The sequence below is a fragment of the Panthera leo genome, chromosome C2 (genome assembly GCF_018350215.1).
Source record: "Panthera leo isolate Ple1 chromosome C2, P.leo_Ple1_pat1.1, whole genome shotgun sequence".
Classification (NCBI taxonomy): Eukaryota; Metazoa; Chordata; class Mammalia; order Carnivora; family Felidae; genus Panthera; species Panthera leo.
In genome coordinates this window covers 13,037,862-13,056,251 of record NC_056687.1, presented here as the reverse complement: position 1 = coordinate 13,056,251, position 18,390 = coordinate 13,037,862, and the positions used below count along the sequence as shown (strand labels likewise).

The following is an 18,390-nucleotide window of genomic DNA, read 5'->3' as shown; positions in this document are numbered from 1 at the left end:
TTCCATTTTCAGTATTATCGAGGCGGGGTTGGTAAGTTTAGGGGGTGGATTAAAGAGCCCAGGGATGAGGTGGTGTGTGGAAATGGAGAGGGGCATTAATGAGGTGGCTTTCGGGCTCAGGGGTCTTCACCGAGGGGCTCTCAGAAGCCACAGAACGTGGAAACCAAGATACCAAATGACAGTGGGGCACATGTGGCGTGCTGGCTTCCCGGGGCCGCTGTCACAAAGCATCACAAACTCGGGGGCTTAAAACAACAGAAATTGATTCTCTCACAGTTCTGGAGCCTGGAAGTCCCAAATCCGTTTCACTGGACCAAAAAAGCAAGGTGTTGAGGGGGCCGTGCTCTGTCTGATGAGTCTGGTGGCTGCGGCATTCTTTGGCTTGTGGGCCATCCTCCTTCTTCATGCGGACTTCTCCTCTGTGCGTTCGTGTGAACCCCCCTCCCACCCCTCCTATTTTATAAGGACACTTGTGCTGCCATGTAGGGCCTGCTCAGATGGTCCAGGTTAATCTCATCTCAAAATCCTTCACTTTTTCCAAATAAGGCCATATTCACATGTTCTGGGGATTAGGATTTAAAGTCTTTGGGTGGCCGTTACATAATCGACTACAGGCAATTAAAGAGCTAAGTAAATTATCCTAATAACCATTGTGTGCTCTGTTGAAAAAGGCATATTGTATTACCGCCGGGCTTTCAGACTATTGTTCATTCATAGTACTTTTAAGAATTTCATTGCCAAAGGGTGTCATTTTTAAACCATTGCAAGCAAAGCCACAAGCAAAGACAGAGTCTAATTGTACTTTTCAGCATCGCTCTTTCTCTCCACCCCCACAAGATAGTGGCTATGTTACATGCACGTATGCGCACACATACACACGTGTATATGTGGTTGTGTATGTCTATGCATATGTACGTGTGTGCACAAGCATGGATGTGCATATATATGTGTATATATACTTTTTTTCTTTATCTTTTGGTCACGGGTGAGTACAGTTTTTACAGCTTTCAGTCTAGCATTTACTCGTGGGGGCCAAACTCCAGCCTGAGTATAACTTTTAACCCTCTATGGGAGGATTGCATCCCTATTGGCTGATTGTCTTTCTTAGTTATATCTTTGGATTAAAGACCTGAAGACCCCCCCATCACAATGGGTGAAGGCACAAACTTCCAGTTATAAGATAAATAAGGCTAGGGATGTCACATGTGGCATGGTGGCTGTTGTTAACGATACCGTATCGTATATCTGCATGTTGCTGACACAGAGCATCTTAAAAGTTCATATCATCAGATTGTGGGCACAAGAGAAAGAGAGCTGAAGCACCCCCTGGGAGGGAGGTGGGATTTGAGTTAGTGGCTCAAGGACTGGGGTGTCCAATTGGGTGAGGGGGTGGCCTGGGCTCAAGCTCGCAGAGTAACCCAGTGTGTTCAGGAGAGTGAGGAGACTGGCCCCCAGGCCATCCCCTGATGCTATGTTATTTATTTATTTATTTATTTACTTATTTAAATAATTTTTTAATGCCTATTTATTTTTGAGAGAGAGAGAGAGAGAGAGAGAGCGAGTGCATGAGTGGGGAAAGGGCAGAGAGAGAGAGGAAGACACAGAATCAGAATCTGAAGTAGGCTCCAGGCTCTGAGCTGTCAGCACAGAGCCCAGTGTGGGGCTCGAACTCACGAACCGTGAGATCATGACCTGAGCCGAAGTCGGACACTTAGACTCAGCCACCCAGGCGCCCCTGATGCCATTTTAGATAAGGTGTTTCTCCTGGTACAGGGAAGTAGCACTTTCTTAGGGTTCTTGTGAATAGTTAGGGAATAACCTTTGCTTGCAGTGTCTGACAAGACGGAGAAGCTTGAGTGCTGGGCCAGGGAGTGTGGACCTTGCCCTGCAGACAGCAGTGAGCCCCAAAGAGCTTTAAGCAAGAAATCAGAGTTCCAGACCCATGGATTTTGAGGCAGAGCATAGAGTGACTTTAGGGGGCCAGGAAAAGAGGTAGGACGTTGATGTCATAGTCCAGGTGACTGGACTTTGTTTTAGTTTAGTTTTTTAGGGTTTTTTTTTTTTTTTTTAATGTTTGTTTTGTTTTGAGAGAGGAGAGGGAGACAGAGCGCGGATGAGCAGGGGAGGGGCAGAGAGGGTGAGAATCCCAAGCAGGCTCCATGCTGTCAGTGCAGATCCCCACATGGGTTTTGATCCCACGAACTATGAGATCATGGCCTGAGCTGAAATCAAGAGTTGGATGCTTAATCAGCTGAGCCACCCAGGCGCCCCTCATTTAGTTTTTAATCACAAACCTGAGTCAAGAAGTAACATTTGAGCAGCTCACTATAAATATTACCTATCAATCATCTATCAGTCAAGCATTCATTTATTTATTATTTCTTTATTTTGAGAGAGAAAGCAAGCAAGCACAGGGGAGGGGTGGAGAGAAGGAGAGAGAGAATCCCACGCAGGCCCCTCACTGTCAGGGCGGAGCTGGATACGATATCCCCCCCAACTGTGAAATCTTGACCTGAGCCCAGATTGAGAGTCAGATGTTTATCCTACTGGGCCACCCGGGCGCCCCTCAATCATTTATGTTTTTTATCTGTGTCATAACTTGGTACTAATATATGGGGTATATTATGAAAGTGACAAAATACAATCACAAAAAAAGGAAATAAACAGAAGTGGAAAACCCACTCTTTTTGGTCCTGCGGGGCGGGGCCCCTGCCTTGAGAGCCTTGCACGGGAATGTCCCTTGGTTTGGGAATGTCCCAAACAACTTTGAGTCACAGAGATGGTCCGTCTGGGGGATAGGAGGCACAGTCCTAAATGAGCCCGACCGGTGGCATGGGAACAGAGGAAGGACAGGTGAGGAGGCATCAGCAGGAGGAAGCGACATGATGTCAGCGGCTGGTCTCCTAGTGAGAGGAGTGAAGACGGGAGAGGGCAAAAACAGGGGTGTGTTTTAGGGCCCGGTGAGCTGGTGAGCAGAGAGGTGAAGCCCACCAAAGGGAAGGGGTGCAGATTTGGCTGGGAAAGACCATCTCCACCCCCGTCCCTCTTTCCCTGCCTTTGCAGGAGGCTGGAGGGTCTGTGCATGTGACACGTTGCTTGTGAGGGCAGTGACCCAGGAGCGGTGTCCTGTGGGCAGCTGAGACACAATTGTGGGCCACCAACTGGCTGCACCCTGACATAGGGGCCAAGAGCTAATGTGAGCCATGACTCGCCAAGGGAAAGAAAAGGATGCTCTTCCGTGGCGGGAGGAAGGAGAGGGCATTGCGTCCTCCACCCGGAACTAAAGACGAGGGCAGATTTGACTCTGTCAGAAGTGGAGGCCTGGGGGAACCCCGCCCCCGGATGGATGATGGCTCAGCCTGAGAGGGAGCCAGGAGAGGCCCTTGGCTGGACTGGAACTTGGCATTTCACGCCGGGGATAACCAAGTTTGACACTGACTCTTCACTGAGCCTTCCAGACCGTCCAAGTTGGCCTAAGTGAATTTCACTCTCTTCCTCAATAATCGGGTCTGGTTCCTGATGTTACATTTTTGGGTTTTTTTTTCCCCCTGGATGCTATTTTTAGATGAGGGGGTTTTCCCCCTGGTACAGAGAAGTAGCTATGTATTTTCCTAGGGTTCTTGTGCCTAGTTAAGGAATAACCTTTGCAGCATCTGACAACAGCCATGTTCTCGGTGTCTCCTCAGGTGGCCATAAAGGTCATTGACAAGAAGAGAGCCAAAAAGGACACTTACGTCACCAAAAACCTTCGGCGAGAGGGGCAGATTCAGCAGATGATCCGCCACCCCAACATCACCCAGCTCCTTGATATCTTGGAGACGGAAAATAGCTACTACCTGGTCATGGAGCTGTGCCCTGGAGGCAACCTGATGCACAAGATCTATGAGAAGAAGCGGCTAGAGGAGTCTGAAGCCCGCAGATACATCCGGCAGCTCATCTCTGCCGTGGAGCACCTGCACCGGGCTGGGGTGGTCCACAGGTAAGGGCCGTGCCACGCTCACGATCACCGACTCTGTGCTGAGCGGACGGCACAGCGGGTCAGTGCGCTCTCGGCAAGGCTGAATTGTTGCAGCACGCTGTGCCCCGTCTCCGGATTTCTGTGTCGGGGGATTGTTTTGTGAGCTGGGTTGGCGCCATCGTGGGGTGGAAAGAGTGACCTCTGAAACCAGAGTGCCGGGGTTTGCATCCTGGCTCTACCCCTCCACAGTTGTGTGACCCTGGGCAAGTAACTTCACCACTCTGAACTTCAGTCTCTTCTTCTGTAAGATGGGAAGAGGAATGATCCTTGCCTCATGGTTGTTGTAAGGGTCCGTGTAGAGAATGCAATGAGTTAATCTATGAAAAGTGCTGAGAACAGTGCTGGGTCCATACATGTAAGTGTTGGCTGCTCGAATCAATGATGAGGTGGCATGGGATGGTTTTTCAGCTGGTGCTGTGGATGATGCTTTCGTTGTATTTGCTTTACATATGGTAGTAGCTGTTTTATTCAACAGAACTGAATCACCATTTTTTTTTTTTTTTTTTTTTTGAGAGAGAGACAGAACATGAGCAGGGGAGGGTCATGGAGGGAGAGGGAGCCACAGAATCCGAAGCAGGCTCCAGGCTCCCGAGCTGTCAGCATAGAGCCCGACGCGGGGCTCGAACTCACAAGCCCGTTAGGTCATGACCTGAGTCGAAGTCTGATGCTCAACCGACTGAGCCACCCAGGCGCCCCTTGAATCACCGTTTAAATTGTGAATTTGCTCTTGAAAGTAAGGGGAGTGTCTCACGAGCCAGACTAACCTTGCAAATGATTATGAAAGTCAAACTTTTTTTTTTTTTTTTAACAGTCTGTTCCCTCCTGAGGGGGAGCTCCACAAGGAAAAGTGAATGGAAATAGCATGCCTAGCAATGTTGCCGTGGGTGGTGGGGGCCTATTTTTAGTGCTGTATTAAAATACAATGAAAACAAAAGAAAGAAAAATGTTTAAAAAGTGCCCTTTTTTACCCCCAAGAAAATGTTGACTTTACCAATAAATTCATACTTCTTCCTTCTTGAAATTATAATCAGTAATTACTCTGGGCTGTTGAGAAAACTTAGGGTCACATTTAATTGATTATCATTTTATTTATTTATTTATAAAAGTTTATTTATTTTGAGAGAGACAGAGACAGTGTGAGCACAGGAGGGGCAGAGAGAGCGGGAGAGAGAGAGAGAGAGAGAATGAGAATGAATGAATCCCAAGCAGGCTCCACGCTGCTCGGGCAGAGATCGACTTGGGGTTCAGCCTCACAAAACTGTGAGATCATGACCTGAGCCCAAACCAAGAGTCAGACACTTAACCAGCTGAACCACCCAGGTGCCCCATGTTTAAAAATTGTTTTGTATCAAAGTACAATTCACATACCACGAAAGTCACTATTTTAACGTGTACAGTTCAGGCATTTTTAGCATCGTAACAGAATTGTGCAACTCTTGCCACTAATTTTAGAATATTTTCATCCCTCCAAAAAAGAAACCCTGTACCCATCAACAGCCACTCTCCATTCCCGCCTCCTGCCAGCCCCTGGCAACCACTAATCTACTTTCTGTCTGTGGATTTGCCTGCTCTGGACATTTTTTATAAAAAGAAACAAAAGTCTGTGGGGTTGTTTGTACCTTGGTCTATTATGAACAATGCTGCTATGAACACTCATGTGCAAGTTAGAGCATGAACATGTGTTTTCACTTCTTTTGAAGAATTCTGCTTTTAGCAGAGGAACTGCTAGGTTATATGTTAACTCTGCATTTGACCTTTTGAGTAAACACACACACGTGTGTGTGTGTGTGTGTGTGTGTATCTTTTTTTAAGTTTACTTATTTATTTTGAGAGAGAGTGCGTGAGCGTGTGCAAGTGGGAGAAGGGCAGAGATGGGGGGGAGAGAGAGAAAGAGAGAGAGAGAATCCCCAGCAGGCTCCACACTGTCAGCACAGAGCCCGGCAGGGGGTTCAGGCTTAGGAACCTCAAGATCATGTCCTGAGCTGAGAGAGATTAAGAGTCGGACGCTTAACCGATAGAGCCAGCCGGGGGCCCCAGTAGACACATATTTTTAAAAATTCAGCTTCTAATGGTGCGTTTTATGTGTTTGAAAGCCATTCATATTCTGATCAGTGAAGAAAGCAGCTCTAGGCCTTTAATTAACGGAGCTTGTAGACTTTCAAGGTGAAGAGGGCCTTTCCTTACTAATGGGATTGGATGCGGGGCGCCTGGGTGGCTCAGTCGGTTAAGCGGCCGACTTTGGCTCAGGTCATGATCTCGCGGTCCGTGAGTTCGAGCCCCGTGTCAGGCTCTGTGCTGACAGCTCAGAGCCTGGAGCCTGTTTCAGATTCTGTGTCTCCCTCTCTCTGACCCTCCCCCGTTCATGGTCTGTCTCTCTCTGTCTCAAAAATAAATAAACGTTAAAAAAAAAAAAAGGTTAAATGATGACTAATGGGATTGGATGGTCTACCCCGTGGTGCTTAAGCCTGTGGACACGGTGGGGGAGGTCCCCTGGCTCAGAGCGATTCCAGGGCCTTGGCCAGGCATCATTCAGGCAGATCGGTTCCTCACTGAGGTGACAGTCTCTCCGTGTACATGTTTTCTTAGTCACACATGTTGTCATGAAATCACGCCTCATTGGAACTCTTCGAGTTCCGGTCAGCAGGGAAGGGAACGTTGGGAAGTTTTAAGGGAATAACACTGTTTGTGGCTCTTTCCATCAATACCCTGGTGCGGCCTGCCGTGTCACAGCTCTGCCCTTACAGGAGAACAATGGCCGTGAGTGTGCCTGGTTGTAGCTTTGTTTATTAGGGAGACAAAGGCAGAGACCTCACGAATGAATCAGCTTGGGTTACTGACTCTGCTGGTCAGAGTGGCAAGTAGAACGGGGGGTCCAAGCTTTCTGCAGGTCTCGGGGTGTCATTACAAGGGTTTTGAGCTGTCAAAAACCAGCTGAGCGCCCAGCTTCGCAGGATCCTGAGGACAACAAAGGGAAATCCAGTGCATGCTCACTGTCTTCTCCCGCAGGAAATTCTCAACAACGCTTTTAAAGTCATTTTAACAGATTCCCATCCCTCTCGGCACAATTACTGTCAGGACGTCAAAGGAATGAATTTAATCATGTTTTGATAGCAAAGACGGTGTGCTTTTCTTCCTCTGATCTCTGACATTCTCCTTCTTTCTCTGTCCTTGGAAAGGCGTTCATAAGCCGGCGATGGTAGAGGCTCAGATCTTTCAAAGTTAGGGGAGTTTGGAAACATAGGTGTCGTTGAGGGAGGAGTCCTTTGTTTTTCTCTCTGGCGATCGTGTTAATGAGTGCCAGTGCGCACGGACGTGGGTGGTCAGGTGGTGGAGACATCACAGGAACATGATCGTGCAGGAGAGACTCATGGGCTGACTCTAGCTGAATGTCTTGACTTTCCCAAATTCCGTACCACTAACAGCATACATGACCCGGTCACCGCTGGTATAGCCTTTACTGTAGCCCTTTCCCATGGTGGCAGTTTCTCTCCTGTAGGTTGCAAAGAAGAAATGGATTTCTTTTTCTTTCTTTCTTTCTTTTTCGTATTTACCAGATTTTTAAATTATTTTTTTAACGTAATGTATTGTCACGTTGGGTAATGCACAGCGTATATGGTGTGCTCTTGGTTGTGGGGGTAGATTCCCATGATTCCCAGTGCTCATCCCAACAAGTGTTCTCCTCGATGCCCATCACCCATTCCCCCCCCCCCATCAATCCTCAGTTTGTTGCCTCCCTCTCTGTTTGAAACTGTTGTTTCATAAATTATTTTGAAGTTAGATTTTTCAAATGAATAAAAGAGTATGGTATTTCAGAGATGCCCTGGGAGTCCCTCGTGGGAAGATTTCTGAGCAAGTAGACTGGATCATCCCAAAAGGATTTAGGGTGAGTTTTGGTGACTGTGCCTGTCCAGTGATTTAAAGGGCTTTTGGTTAGTGTGGTAGAGGATGCTCTAACAGCACAGTTCCTGATTAGGCTGATACTATATCCTTGTATTCTCATCAGCTTAATGCTTGGCAAAGCCCTTGTTTCCTGTGATATGAAATCTAAATATTTAATTGTCTACTCGGAACTACTGAAATATCCTTTACAGGAAGGAAATCTTTAAAAATCATGTAAATATTGTCAGCAGAAAAAGAGAAAAGGAAACTAAAGCTGTATATAGCAAGATTCCCTTAGCAGCCGGCAGAGAAATTCATTTTACACTGGGCCTGCCGGCTCCTTTGTCTTTTGCTATAGTAGGGCTGTGGCTGACTTTTACAAAAGTAGAGTATGGTCTGATTTCTTCCTTACTCCGTGTTAGGATGGCCTGAGAAAACTCCACGTTTAAAATATAACGATTTTTTTTTTTTCTCTCTCTCAAACGTGCTCGCCCAGCACGGTGCCCAAACCTGATGATCTGCCTGTTGTATATAGAGCGTTGACTCTTAACATCAGTCAATGAAAAGTGTGATTCCGTGGACAGGCTAATTTGAGATTCATCGGTTCATTCAAAATAACAAAGTCCGATCAAACCGTACAGACAAAACGTAACAGTGTAACACAATACCGCCATCCCTGAGCAGGAAGAGAGGAGCCGAGGGGGCCCGCAGGACCAGGGCTGAGAGACTCATGATCAAAGGGAGTGCGAGCCTGTGTTTGGATGTACGTCAACACTGCCACTCCCAGGGCCATGACCTTCCTCATTCATCAGTATCGGGAAAGGACCCTCTCCGCTCAAGAGGAATGTGGTGGAAGAGAAGGGACACTCCTTTGTTCTCTTGGGTCTGACAAGAAGCAGGCACACCACGCAGTGGTGGGGCATTGAGTTCTTTTAACTTGCAGGTTTTCTTGGAGAGGGGAGGGCAGGAAAGGTGGACGAGGAGGGGGTGACTTCTGCTTACATTCAGCAACTGTTTGGGATCCCTGGGCCTTCTGCTGAGAGACCGCACATATCTGGAGACGCTGGTCACATTTAGCAAAGGTTTTGTGTTGAGCTGGGTTTAAAAAATCGGATCGGAACTATGAGATTTCACAAAGCTCTAACGCAGCAACTTTATGGAGCGGGTTGCAGGGTGATCAGCGGCGTTGATTCCGAAGCCAGACCGCCTGCACCCACGTGCTGGTTCTGCCACTTAAAAGCTGCCCTGGGCAAATCGCTCAGGTTTATGTGCCTCTCTACACAATAGGGATAATGGGTCATCCACTTCACGTGGTTGTCATGAGGATTCAATTAGTCCATTCACGTGAAGTGTCCAAACTGAGGCAGTAAGTATGGAGTACCTCATCCTGCCCTGCTCATTCTTCAGGTCCTTGTTCTAAGATCACCTCCTCCAGGAGGCTCTCCAGGCTAGGTCCCTGGTCCTAGACGCACACTGCATTTCTACTTTGCATTCCAAACTTTTCAAACGGTAGTTTTCTTGTTTGGTATCTGTTTTCTGCACAGGCCACAGGTAGCCCAGCATGCAGCCCAGTAAGCATACAGCAAGACTTTGTGGAATGAATGAAGGCCAGTTGAATGACTACAGCTAGTGTCAGAGTTAGCACTGGGATGGAGGCTTTTTGGCAGCCAGTTCATTCTGGAATATTCCATATCGTCCCTAGAATATCAAAGGAGTTTCCAGGCGCCTAGGTGGCTCAGTCGGTTAAATGTCCCAACTCTTGGGTGTCGGTTCAATGCAGAGCCTGCTTGGGACTCTCTCCCTCTCTCTTGGGCCCTCCCCTGCTCGTTCCCTTCCCCTCTCTCTCAAAAATAAATAAACTTTAAAAAAAAAAAAGGCAAAAAAAAAAAAAAAGGGGGGCGTTTCTTCATTGACTTAGTACCAGTTTGTTTATTTTTCGGGTCCCAATTTGTAGAGTATCATCTTTTTAGTGAGTGAGTAGCTCTTTCACTTTATAAACAGTTCATATCTGGAGCATTGTAGGAATTCAATAAAGGTTTCATTTTGAATAAATAAATCAGGTACGTGCTTCACAAATGATTCTTGTGTTTTATCAGAATGCCCATATTGTAAGTAAATCAGTGATTAAGAAATCATTTGCTTTTAATACAGTGCTTTTGAAGATAAACCTAACCCCCCAAAAACTCGTTCCCTGCAAAATGCCTATGGCCTTGGGGAGTTAGGTGCTTTTCTTGGATGCTTTATTCTTTTTTTTTTTTTTATTTAAAAAAGATTTTTTTTTAAAAGAGAGAGACAGAGCATGAACGGGGGAGGGTCAGAGAGAAGGAGACACAGAATCTGAAACAGGCTCCAGGCTCTGAGCTGTCAGCACAGAGCCCGACGCGGGGCTCGAACTCACGGACCGCGAGATCATGACCTGAGCCGAAGTCGGCTGCTTAACCAACTGAGCCACCCAGGCGCCCCTTGGATGCTTTATTCTTAGCTTATTGCTAAAATCAATCTCCACAGGCACCAATGTCTCCTCCAGACCTGATCCTGTGTGAGCTTGCTCTGGCCACCCCCTGGGCTCTTTCTCTCTGACCTTTCCGTGGAGGGCTAATGGCCCCCAGTGCTGTTTGCTTATCACCCAACTAATCACCTTTTTAAGTCTTTTCTGGGCTCTCCTCCAGAGGAGGGCACTTGCTCTTAGCACCTTTATTATCCTCATCTCTGCCAATGGTAGGTTAGCCTGGGAGTGGCCACAAGACACTGGGCCTCAGTTTCCCTCCTGCTAAGGGCCCTGCCAGGTAGCCACTCTTGGGACGCCGTTTTTCAAACCAGAATCAGATGTTCGGAGTTTAAACTACTTGCCCACGGCCACGGGACGGTCAGTTAGAGAGCCTGTCCGTCCTTGTCTCCAGCTGCTAGGTCTGGGGCCGAGACTGTGCTCAGCGTCTCTGCCCCGGGTCGCTGCCCCCCTCTTGGAGGCGCCTTGCGCTCATGTCTTCACTTCCATCTTTTGTCTCCACCCGAGTGGCACCTGGGGTCTCTGTGACTTGGCCTGAGGTTTGTTAGGGGCCTGACCTTTGACCGTGCCGGCTGGAAAGGGCCTTGGAGAGGCCGGCGGAGAGCCCCTTCCTTCACTTCCTCCCCAGTGTTCTGGGTGTATGTGCGTGCACGCAAGTGTGCTCACGTGTGCATGCGTGTACATGCTCACCTACATACACATAAGCATGCACACACGACCATGCACACATGCACATATGTATGCAACACCACACGCACGCCCTCACACCCGCTCACGTGCACACACGCACGCCTACAGGCACACACACACACATGCATGCCCACATACACAATGATCATCTGTGCACACACATACGCGCATGCAGACATGGCCACCCACAGGCACACCTGTGCAGGCACACACGCCCACTCTCCACCTCCCCAGTACTCTCCTGGCCGCCTTCCCTGAAGGGTCCCAGCGGCTGCTTCTCCTCTCCTCACACACTGAGCGCCAGGACCCCTTATGTTTGTTATGGCAACAGAGCCCTCCCCAAAGCACACCCCTCTGTCTGGGAGGGCTGTGGCTGGAGTTCTTGGCGGCTGGCCTCCAAACCTTGGAAGGTTTGGAGGTTACCATCGTTCAAGAAATGCAAGGAGAGTTTGGGTGAGTGGGTGGGTGCAGGGGGAAGGAAGGCGAGGGGCCCGCTTGGTAGCTTGTGGGTGGACCTTTAATTGCTAGTCACGGCCTGGCCCGTTGGAGCTTGTGCTTTTGGAATAAACTAGAACAAAGGGCTGGTGATTAGGGCTCTCCCCTCGGGCCCTCTCAGTCTCCGGAGAAACACCCATCAACCCCTCTCAGTCTCCCCCTTCCCCAAGTTTAGTAGAGACGGAGAGACCCGGTGTCAGGTCTCCAGAGCTCTGTGATGATGAGGCCCTTGGGCATTGCTCCTGGAACAGCCCGGTGTCCAGAGAAGGCTCTGTGCCTGGGCCCCTGGTGGCCTTTTCTGGGCCAAGCTCCCTCCTTTGTTCCCAAGACACACAGTAATTGCTTTTGGTAAATTCTCAAGACTCAGGCGCCCCGCCCCAACACTGTCCAGGTAACCCGATCCTCTGGTGCCCCCTTGTATTAGGCCACGCCCCATCCCCTCTCTCTGTCTCCTCTTTGAAGCCCCTTTGGCCAAGAAAAAGCTGTCTTCACCACCCCCTGCCCGCTCCCGCCATCCAGGGACCACTTTCTTTCCCTCTCTTCTCTTCCGAGGCTTACGTTCACTCCGAAGTTGCAGTTTGCCAGCCACAGGGAAGACCCGCTCACACTGCAAGACTGTGGGAGGAGCCTCCTACTTCTCTCTCCCCTCAATAAAGTGATGAATCTTATCGAGGGACACTGCTGTGAAATTGAGGATTGCCTCCCTCATCAAGTGCGAACCAGTCCGCTGTCAGAACGTTCCTTCCCAGATGGCAAATCTCACGCTTACCAGAGCCAAATATCTTGTTCTCGGGGATGGGGCTAGTGTAAGTAGCATCTTTTCATGGGGACCACAGGGAGGTTTTCTGGATAACAGAGGCCTGCCAGTATTTTTGTTTGTTTTTAAAAAGATGCAGTGAAATATGCTACCGCTAAAACCTTATGGATAGATTCATCCCTCTTATTATTCAAGAAGATGTCTCTCAATTTTGTGGTCTCCTGGGAATATTTGTGGTCTCTGGGGTCAGTTGTTGAAGAGCTGGGCAGAGGGTCTGAATGGTCCACTGTGCCGAATGGGGCTCGTAATTAATTTCAGGTGGTAAGCGTTCCCCGAAGTGAACATCCTGAGTGAGGCACTTGCTTGTAGTGGTAACATTCCTAGTACTGATCTCCTAGGAGGGGAGAAAAATATCCAAAAGCTACTTTTAAAGAGTTAATAGATTTTATATTTTTTTTAGAGCAGTTTTAGGGTTACAGAAAAATGGTGCTGAAACTGTAGAGTTCCCACATGCCTTCCCACCCCCCTTCTGCATGGTTTTCCCGGTTAATATCTTGTGATAGCGTAGTACATTTGTTAGAATTGATGGACCAATGTTGATGCATTATCATTAGCTTACGCCCATAGTTTACATTAGGGTTCTCTCCGCACTGTGCAGTTCTGTGGATTTTGACAAATGCCTGATGTCAGCATCATAATAACTTCGCCACCTATGAAAATTATGGGCCACCTCTTCTCCTCCTCCTCCTTCAGGCAACCACGGATCTTTTTACTGCCTCCATGGTTTTGCCTTTTCCAGAAGGTCATATGGTTGGAATCACACAGTACGTAGCCCTTTTCAGATTGGCATCTTTCACTCAATCATATGCATTTAGGTTCCTCCGTGGCTTTTCATGACTTGGTAGCTCATTTCTTCTTATTGCTGAATTAACTTTCCCTTGTCTGGGTGGACCACCCAGTTTGTTTACCCATTCATCTCCTGGTGGATAGGGCTTGGTTGCTTCCAGGGTTTGGTAATTATGAATAAAGCTCCTATGAACATTGCTGTCCACAAGTTTCGGATTCTTGGGGCACCTGGCTGGCACCGTCGGTTGAGCATCCCAACTCCCGACTTCAGCTCAAGTCATGATCCCAGGTTTGTGGGATCAAGTGCCACGTAGGCCTCCGTATTGAGCGTGGAGCCTGCTTAAGATTCTCTCTTTCCCTCTCCTGTAAAAAAAAAAAAAATAAGTTTTTGACTCTTTTGGGTAAATACCGACGCAAAAGCTACTTTTAAAAACATGATGTTAAAGCCTTTCTTCCTGAAGAGAAGGAAAATATTCTCCCCCTCCTTCTAGATGTATTTCAAGACAAGGCAGAAGGTAGCAATAGATAAAGCCAGAAGTTGTGGAATGTTCCTTTCATTTGGGTAGATGAGGTACACTCCTTTCCTGAACAGAGACTAATGTAGCTCACCTTTAGTCCTGGAAGGTTTAGGCAGTCCGAAACATTTAGAAACATTGACAGAAGGGTAATAAATAGGTAAACAACCGAGTAACAGTAACAGGTTTGTTCTGAGCGTTTGTCCTAAGGATAGATACTATGGGATGCGGTGGGTAGAAATGAAAACTGATTATATTTTTCTCACTTTGCCCAACAATTACATTTTATACTTACTCCCCTGGTTTTATGACATTTCCCCAGTTTCAAAAGTGGGCATTTTTTTCCCCTCTTTTGCATTTTTTCTTATTTTTAGTCTTCCATTTATATCATTCTTCTCATCATTGTGGTTGTTCACTAGGCTTTTGTGGGCCCAGAATTATCCAGCTTAGCTTTATAATTCTTGGCAGTTGCTTTCTTATACCTCACCTCTCTCAATTGTTTTTCTCCATAGTGTATGTTCTGAACCAAATTTCTCCTTTAATGCCTTAGTGTGGCTTCCATTCTTTCCAGGGAAAGAGGTTTAATTTCGCTGGAAACAAACTGTGGCCTTCCTTTAGATTTAAATAGCACAGCTGCTTTATAATCAGTTTGCACAGGATCACAGTTTGGGCTATTGCTGGCCCAGTGTTTTGTGTGTACGTGCAGTTTTTTTGGAATTACCGTAAATGCTTGAATAGAAGGTCAAATTAGATCATGTCCTACTTCTCTTCAGAAAAGAGGAAGTGTCTAATTTTCAACAACAAAGTACTAGCTAGAAAAGACCCATTAACCTTGACTCACTTAGGACTTTTGGGAGCTTTAGAAGTCACCCGAGGAAACGAATAGAAAGGCAGGCCAGGACGTTTTACACGGCTTTAATAATAACTTTCAGGGTCATAACCTCACAGTTGTGAGGGTCTGCGACAACTCTAAAAACAATTCACCCGAGTTGTTGATTTGCAGAGATTTTAAATGGGTGCTTATTATTCAAATGGCTTGTGCTGAGACTACCCGCCAGTATTCACAAAGTGCGTTATCACAAACATCCAGTCCACCGCAAGGTCATGCGACCCTGGTAACACCAAAGGAGGGCTCTGTCATCCCTGTCCTGACTGTGACAAGTTTCAGTAAAATTGTTTCATGAAAGGTGAGGGTGTAGGAACAATATTTCTAAAGTTAACATTATGTTATATGCTCTTGAAGATAAATAGAATGATCATTTGGTAAATCCATTGCGTTTTTAAAAATTACATATGTGTCTTTTCCAAAACCCTTTTTCTGAGGAACAGGGTCTTCCCATTGGAAAAATGAGGGGGAGATTACCTTATATTTGGGGTCACCCTGTATTTGGACATACGTGATACATTTTATTTTTTTAATGTTTTTAAAAAAATTTCTTTATTTGTTTTTGAGAGAGAGACAGACAGAGAGCAAGTGGGGGAGAGGCAGAGACAGAAAAGAGGGAGACACAGAATCCGAAGCAGGCTCCAGGCTCGGAGCTGTCAGCACAGAGCCCGACGTGGGGCTTGAACCCGTGAACTGTGAGATCATGACCTGAGCCAAAGTCAGACGCTTTACCGACTGAGCCGCCCAGGCGCCCCTCCATGATCCCTTTTATAGGCTGACATAGGTTTTATATAGTCTGTGCATTGTTTCCCCTGGATTGAAGCAAAGGGACACAGTTCTTCCTCCCGTTGGTGGGTGCATGTGGGTGGGGGGATATCCATATGCCCTAGCTGTAGGTTTCAAAGCAGACCTCCCCTTTCTCATCCAAGTATGCAGCCCTAAAGCTACCAGCCACCTCCCAATTTTGAAAGACGTTGGATGTTTTATAGAGCTCACCTTTTTTTCTCACTTGACTCCTTTTCTTCTCCCAATTTGAAATGCTTCCCTTTATTGTTCCTGTGACAACTGTGTCCCGGGCTTTCCCTCCCCCCCCCCCCCTTACCAGCATGTTGTCCTTGGTTCTTCTCCCCAACCCCCAATCTCCTCCCCCCCTGCCCTTCATCCTCTCCCTGGGCAATCTCCTGTCCTTTCAAGGCTCAGCTCCCCAACTGAGGTTGAAAATTGGTAGTTTGCCGGAGGTAACTTGCCTGCAAGTTTGGCCTATGCAATGTGGCTGTTACTGTTTTAAATGTGAATTTGTTGCCAACGTTTAAAAATTGGGATAAAGTCCAGATTGCTAGATTCTCTTGGAGAAAATGATGAGCTGGTGGTGTTGGGACTGAGCTGTGAGCAACTGTCCCCGTTAAATGGGACACTGCTTTCCCGTTTACCAAAAGCCCTAGCAAAAGCTCCCTTTTGTCTCATGACTTTGACGTAGTATTATCGGTTGCCATTTTTGCTTATCATGACTCTGCTATTCTATTCCTTTGGTAGAGATATGAGGAAGAAGGATTTCTTTTGCCTGTGCCTCTGTTCAAAAGTGGGAAAAATAAACTAGACCAAGAATGCTGTGTGCTTCAAAACAGTGGAATAGAGCATGTGTGTGTGTGTGTGTGTGTGTGTATGTAAAAGAATATTCCTACATATCTAATACTCAAGGTGTGCCTGAGTGGACAGGCTACAACTTAAAGATGCTTGGACTGTAATCATCAGCCTCAATGGTTTTGATGACCACATGTATACTTTTGCTCCATTTTCTTCTTCCAAAATCCAAAACGATCTCTTTGGTAATGTAGATTCATTCGTACTTACTGAGTACCTGGGATGTACAAAGGCACTGGGGGTACAGTGGTAAGTGGGGCAGACATGTTCCCTGCCCTCTGGGAGCTTACAGTCAGCTAACACAGATACCGCAGGCACCTCTCACTCAGCATGACCCTGAGTACACTTCTCCCTTCCCCCTCTTCAAGCCACCTTAGGGTCAATGATCACAGTCACCCACCGGTCCGTTAACAATCTTCATTCCATTTGCAAACTTAATTCCCTTTGGGCATGTAACAGTTAACATTTACTCAAGCATAGTATAAGGGATTAGGACCCTGACATCTTTGGAGTCCATTTTTCTGCCCACCGCAATACCTGCCTGCTTAAACAGATTATTCTTACCTGCCAATTTGTGGATGACACTGGGGCTCCAAGCATGGAGTTTGTAGGACTGATAAATTATGTCAGCTTTCAACATTTAAAAAAAATTATTTTTAATGTTTATTTATTATTGAGAGACAGAGAGACACTGAGCATGAGCAGGGAAGGGACAGAGAGAGGGAGACACAGAATCTGAAGCGGGCTCCAGGCTCTGAGCTGTCAGCACAGAGCCCGACGCGGGGCTCGAACTCACAAACTGCGAGATCACGACCTGAGCTGAAGTCAGATGCTCAACCAACTGAGCCACTCAGGTGCCCCGCAGTATTTATTTATTTATTTATTTATTTAGCACCTTCCCCAAATCTGTTCCTTCCCCGGGCTGGTGTTACTCACTGTCTCACAAACATGTGGCCACATGTGTATTTCTGCTCAGGCAGCGCCTGTCTTGAATGATGCCTTCCACTCTCTTCCAACCCCGTCTATTTAAATTCCAAGTTTCAGCTTTGATCCCACTTCTTCCGGAAACTTCTCATGATGTGTTCTGCCCTCAGTGCTCTCTGCTTTTCTGAAACCCTTTGGCTTCTTCGGCCTGCGGCAATTAATTATATCATGTTTATAAATATTTACTTACCGCTTGTGTGAGTTTTGGCAGAGAGCGTTTTGGGTTGGTTCAGAGCGGCTCTAAACGGTTTGTTTGCCTTCAGAAGCAAAATGTTATTCCACTATTTCAAATGTCTATCTGAAATATGCTGTGGTTTTGTTTATTTCAGGGACTTGAAGATAGAAAATTTGCTACTGGATGAAGACAATAATATCAAGCTGATTGGTATGACTTTAAAAAAATCTTTTTTTCGGTTTATTTATTTATTTTTAAAGAGAGAGAGAGAGAGAGAGAGAGCATGAGTGGGGTAGGGGCAGAGAGAGAGGGAGAGAGAATTCTAAGCAGGCTCTGTGCTGACACAGCACAGAGTCCGACACAGGGCTTGAACCCCACGAACCATGAGATAATGACCTGAGCCGAAATTAAGAGTTGGATGCTCAGCCGACTGAGCCACCCAGTCCAGACATCCATGTACGACTTTTTTTTTTTTTTAAGGCAAGACTATTTTTTTTTTTTAACATTTATTTATTTTTGAGACAGAGAGAGAGCATGAACAGGGGAGGGTCAGAGAAAGAGGGAGACACAGAATCTGAAACAGGCTCCAGGCTCTGAGCTGTCAGCACAGAGCCCGATGCGGGGCTCGAACCCACGGACCGCGAGATCATGACCTGAGCCGAAGTCGGACGCTTAACCAACTGAGCCCCATGGCAAGACTATTCTTTAAGTGTTGTGTTGTCAATTCTCATTTATTGCTGGGTTATTGACTTTGAAAAGTATCCATAGTTTATTTCTAATCCCAGATAATACTCTCTCGATCATCTCCTTTACCTCCAATATTCAATAATGGTTTTGAAAATGCAAATTGCTTTTAATAATGAACATAATTAGGAAGGTAGATATACTGTAATGTGACCATAAGATGAATTTCACAGCTACAAATAAGTATTTGTCGGTTATGTGTTCTTGGGATTATTCAGACATCAACTTTGTATAACTTCAGATAGATCTGAACT

At 46.7% G+C, this 18,390-nt stretch overlaps 1 protein-coding gene across 1 annotated transcript in view; it reads left to right on the top strand.

Moving 5' to 3' along the window:
• Window positions 1-18,390, top strand: part of HUNK (hormonally up-regulated Neu-associated kinase) — a 110,600-nt gene that overhangs the window by 40,385 nt on the left and 51,825 nt on the right. The window contains exons 2-3 of the mRNA XM_042902983.1: window positions 3,687-3,979; window positions 17,547-17,602. Of these exons, the coding sequence (XP_042758917.1) occupies window positions 3,687-3,979; window positions 17,547-17,602 (349 nt within the window). The remainder of the gene's footprint in view (window positions 1-3,686; window positions 3,980-17,546; window positions 17,603-18,390) is intronic.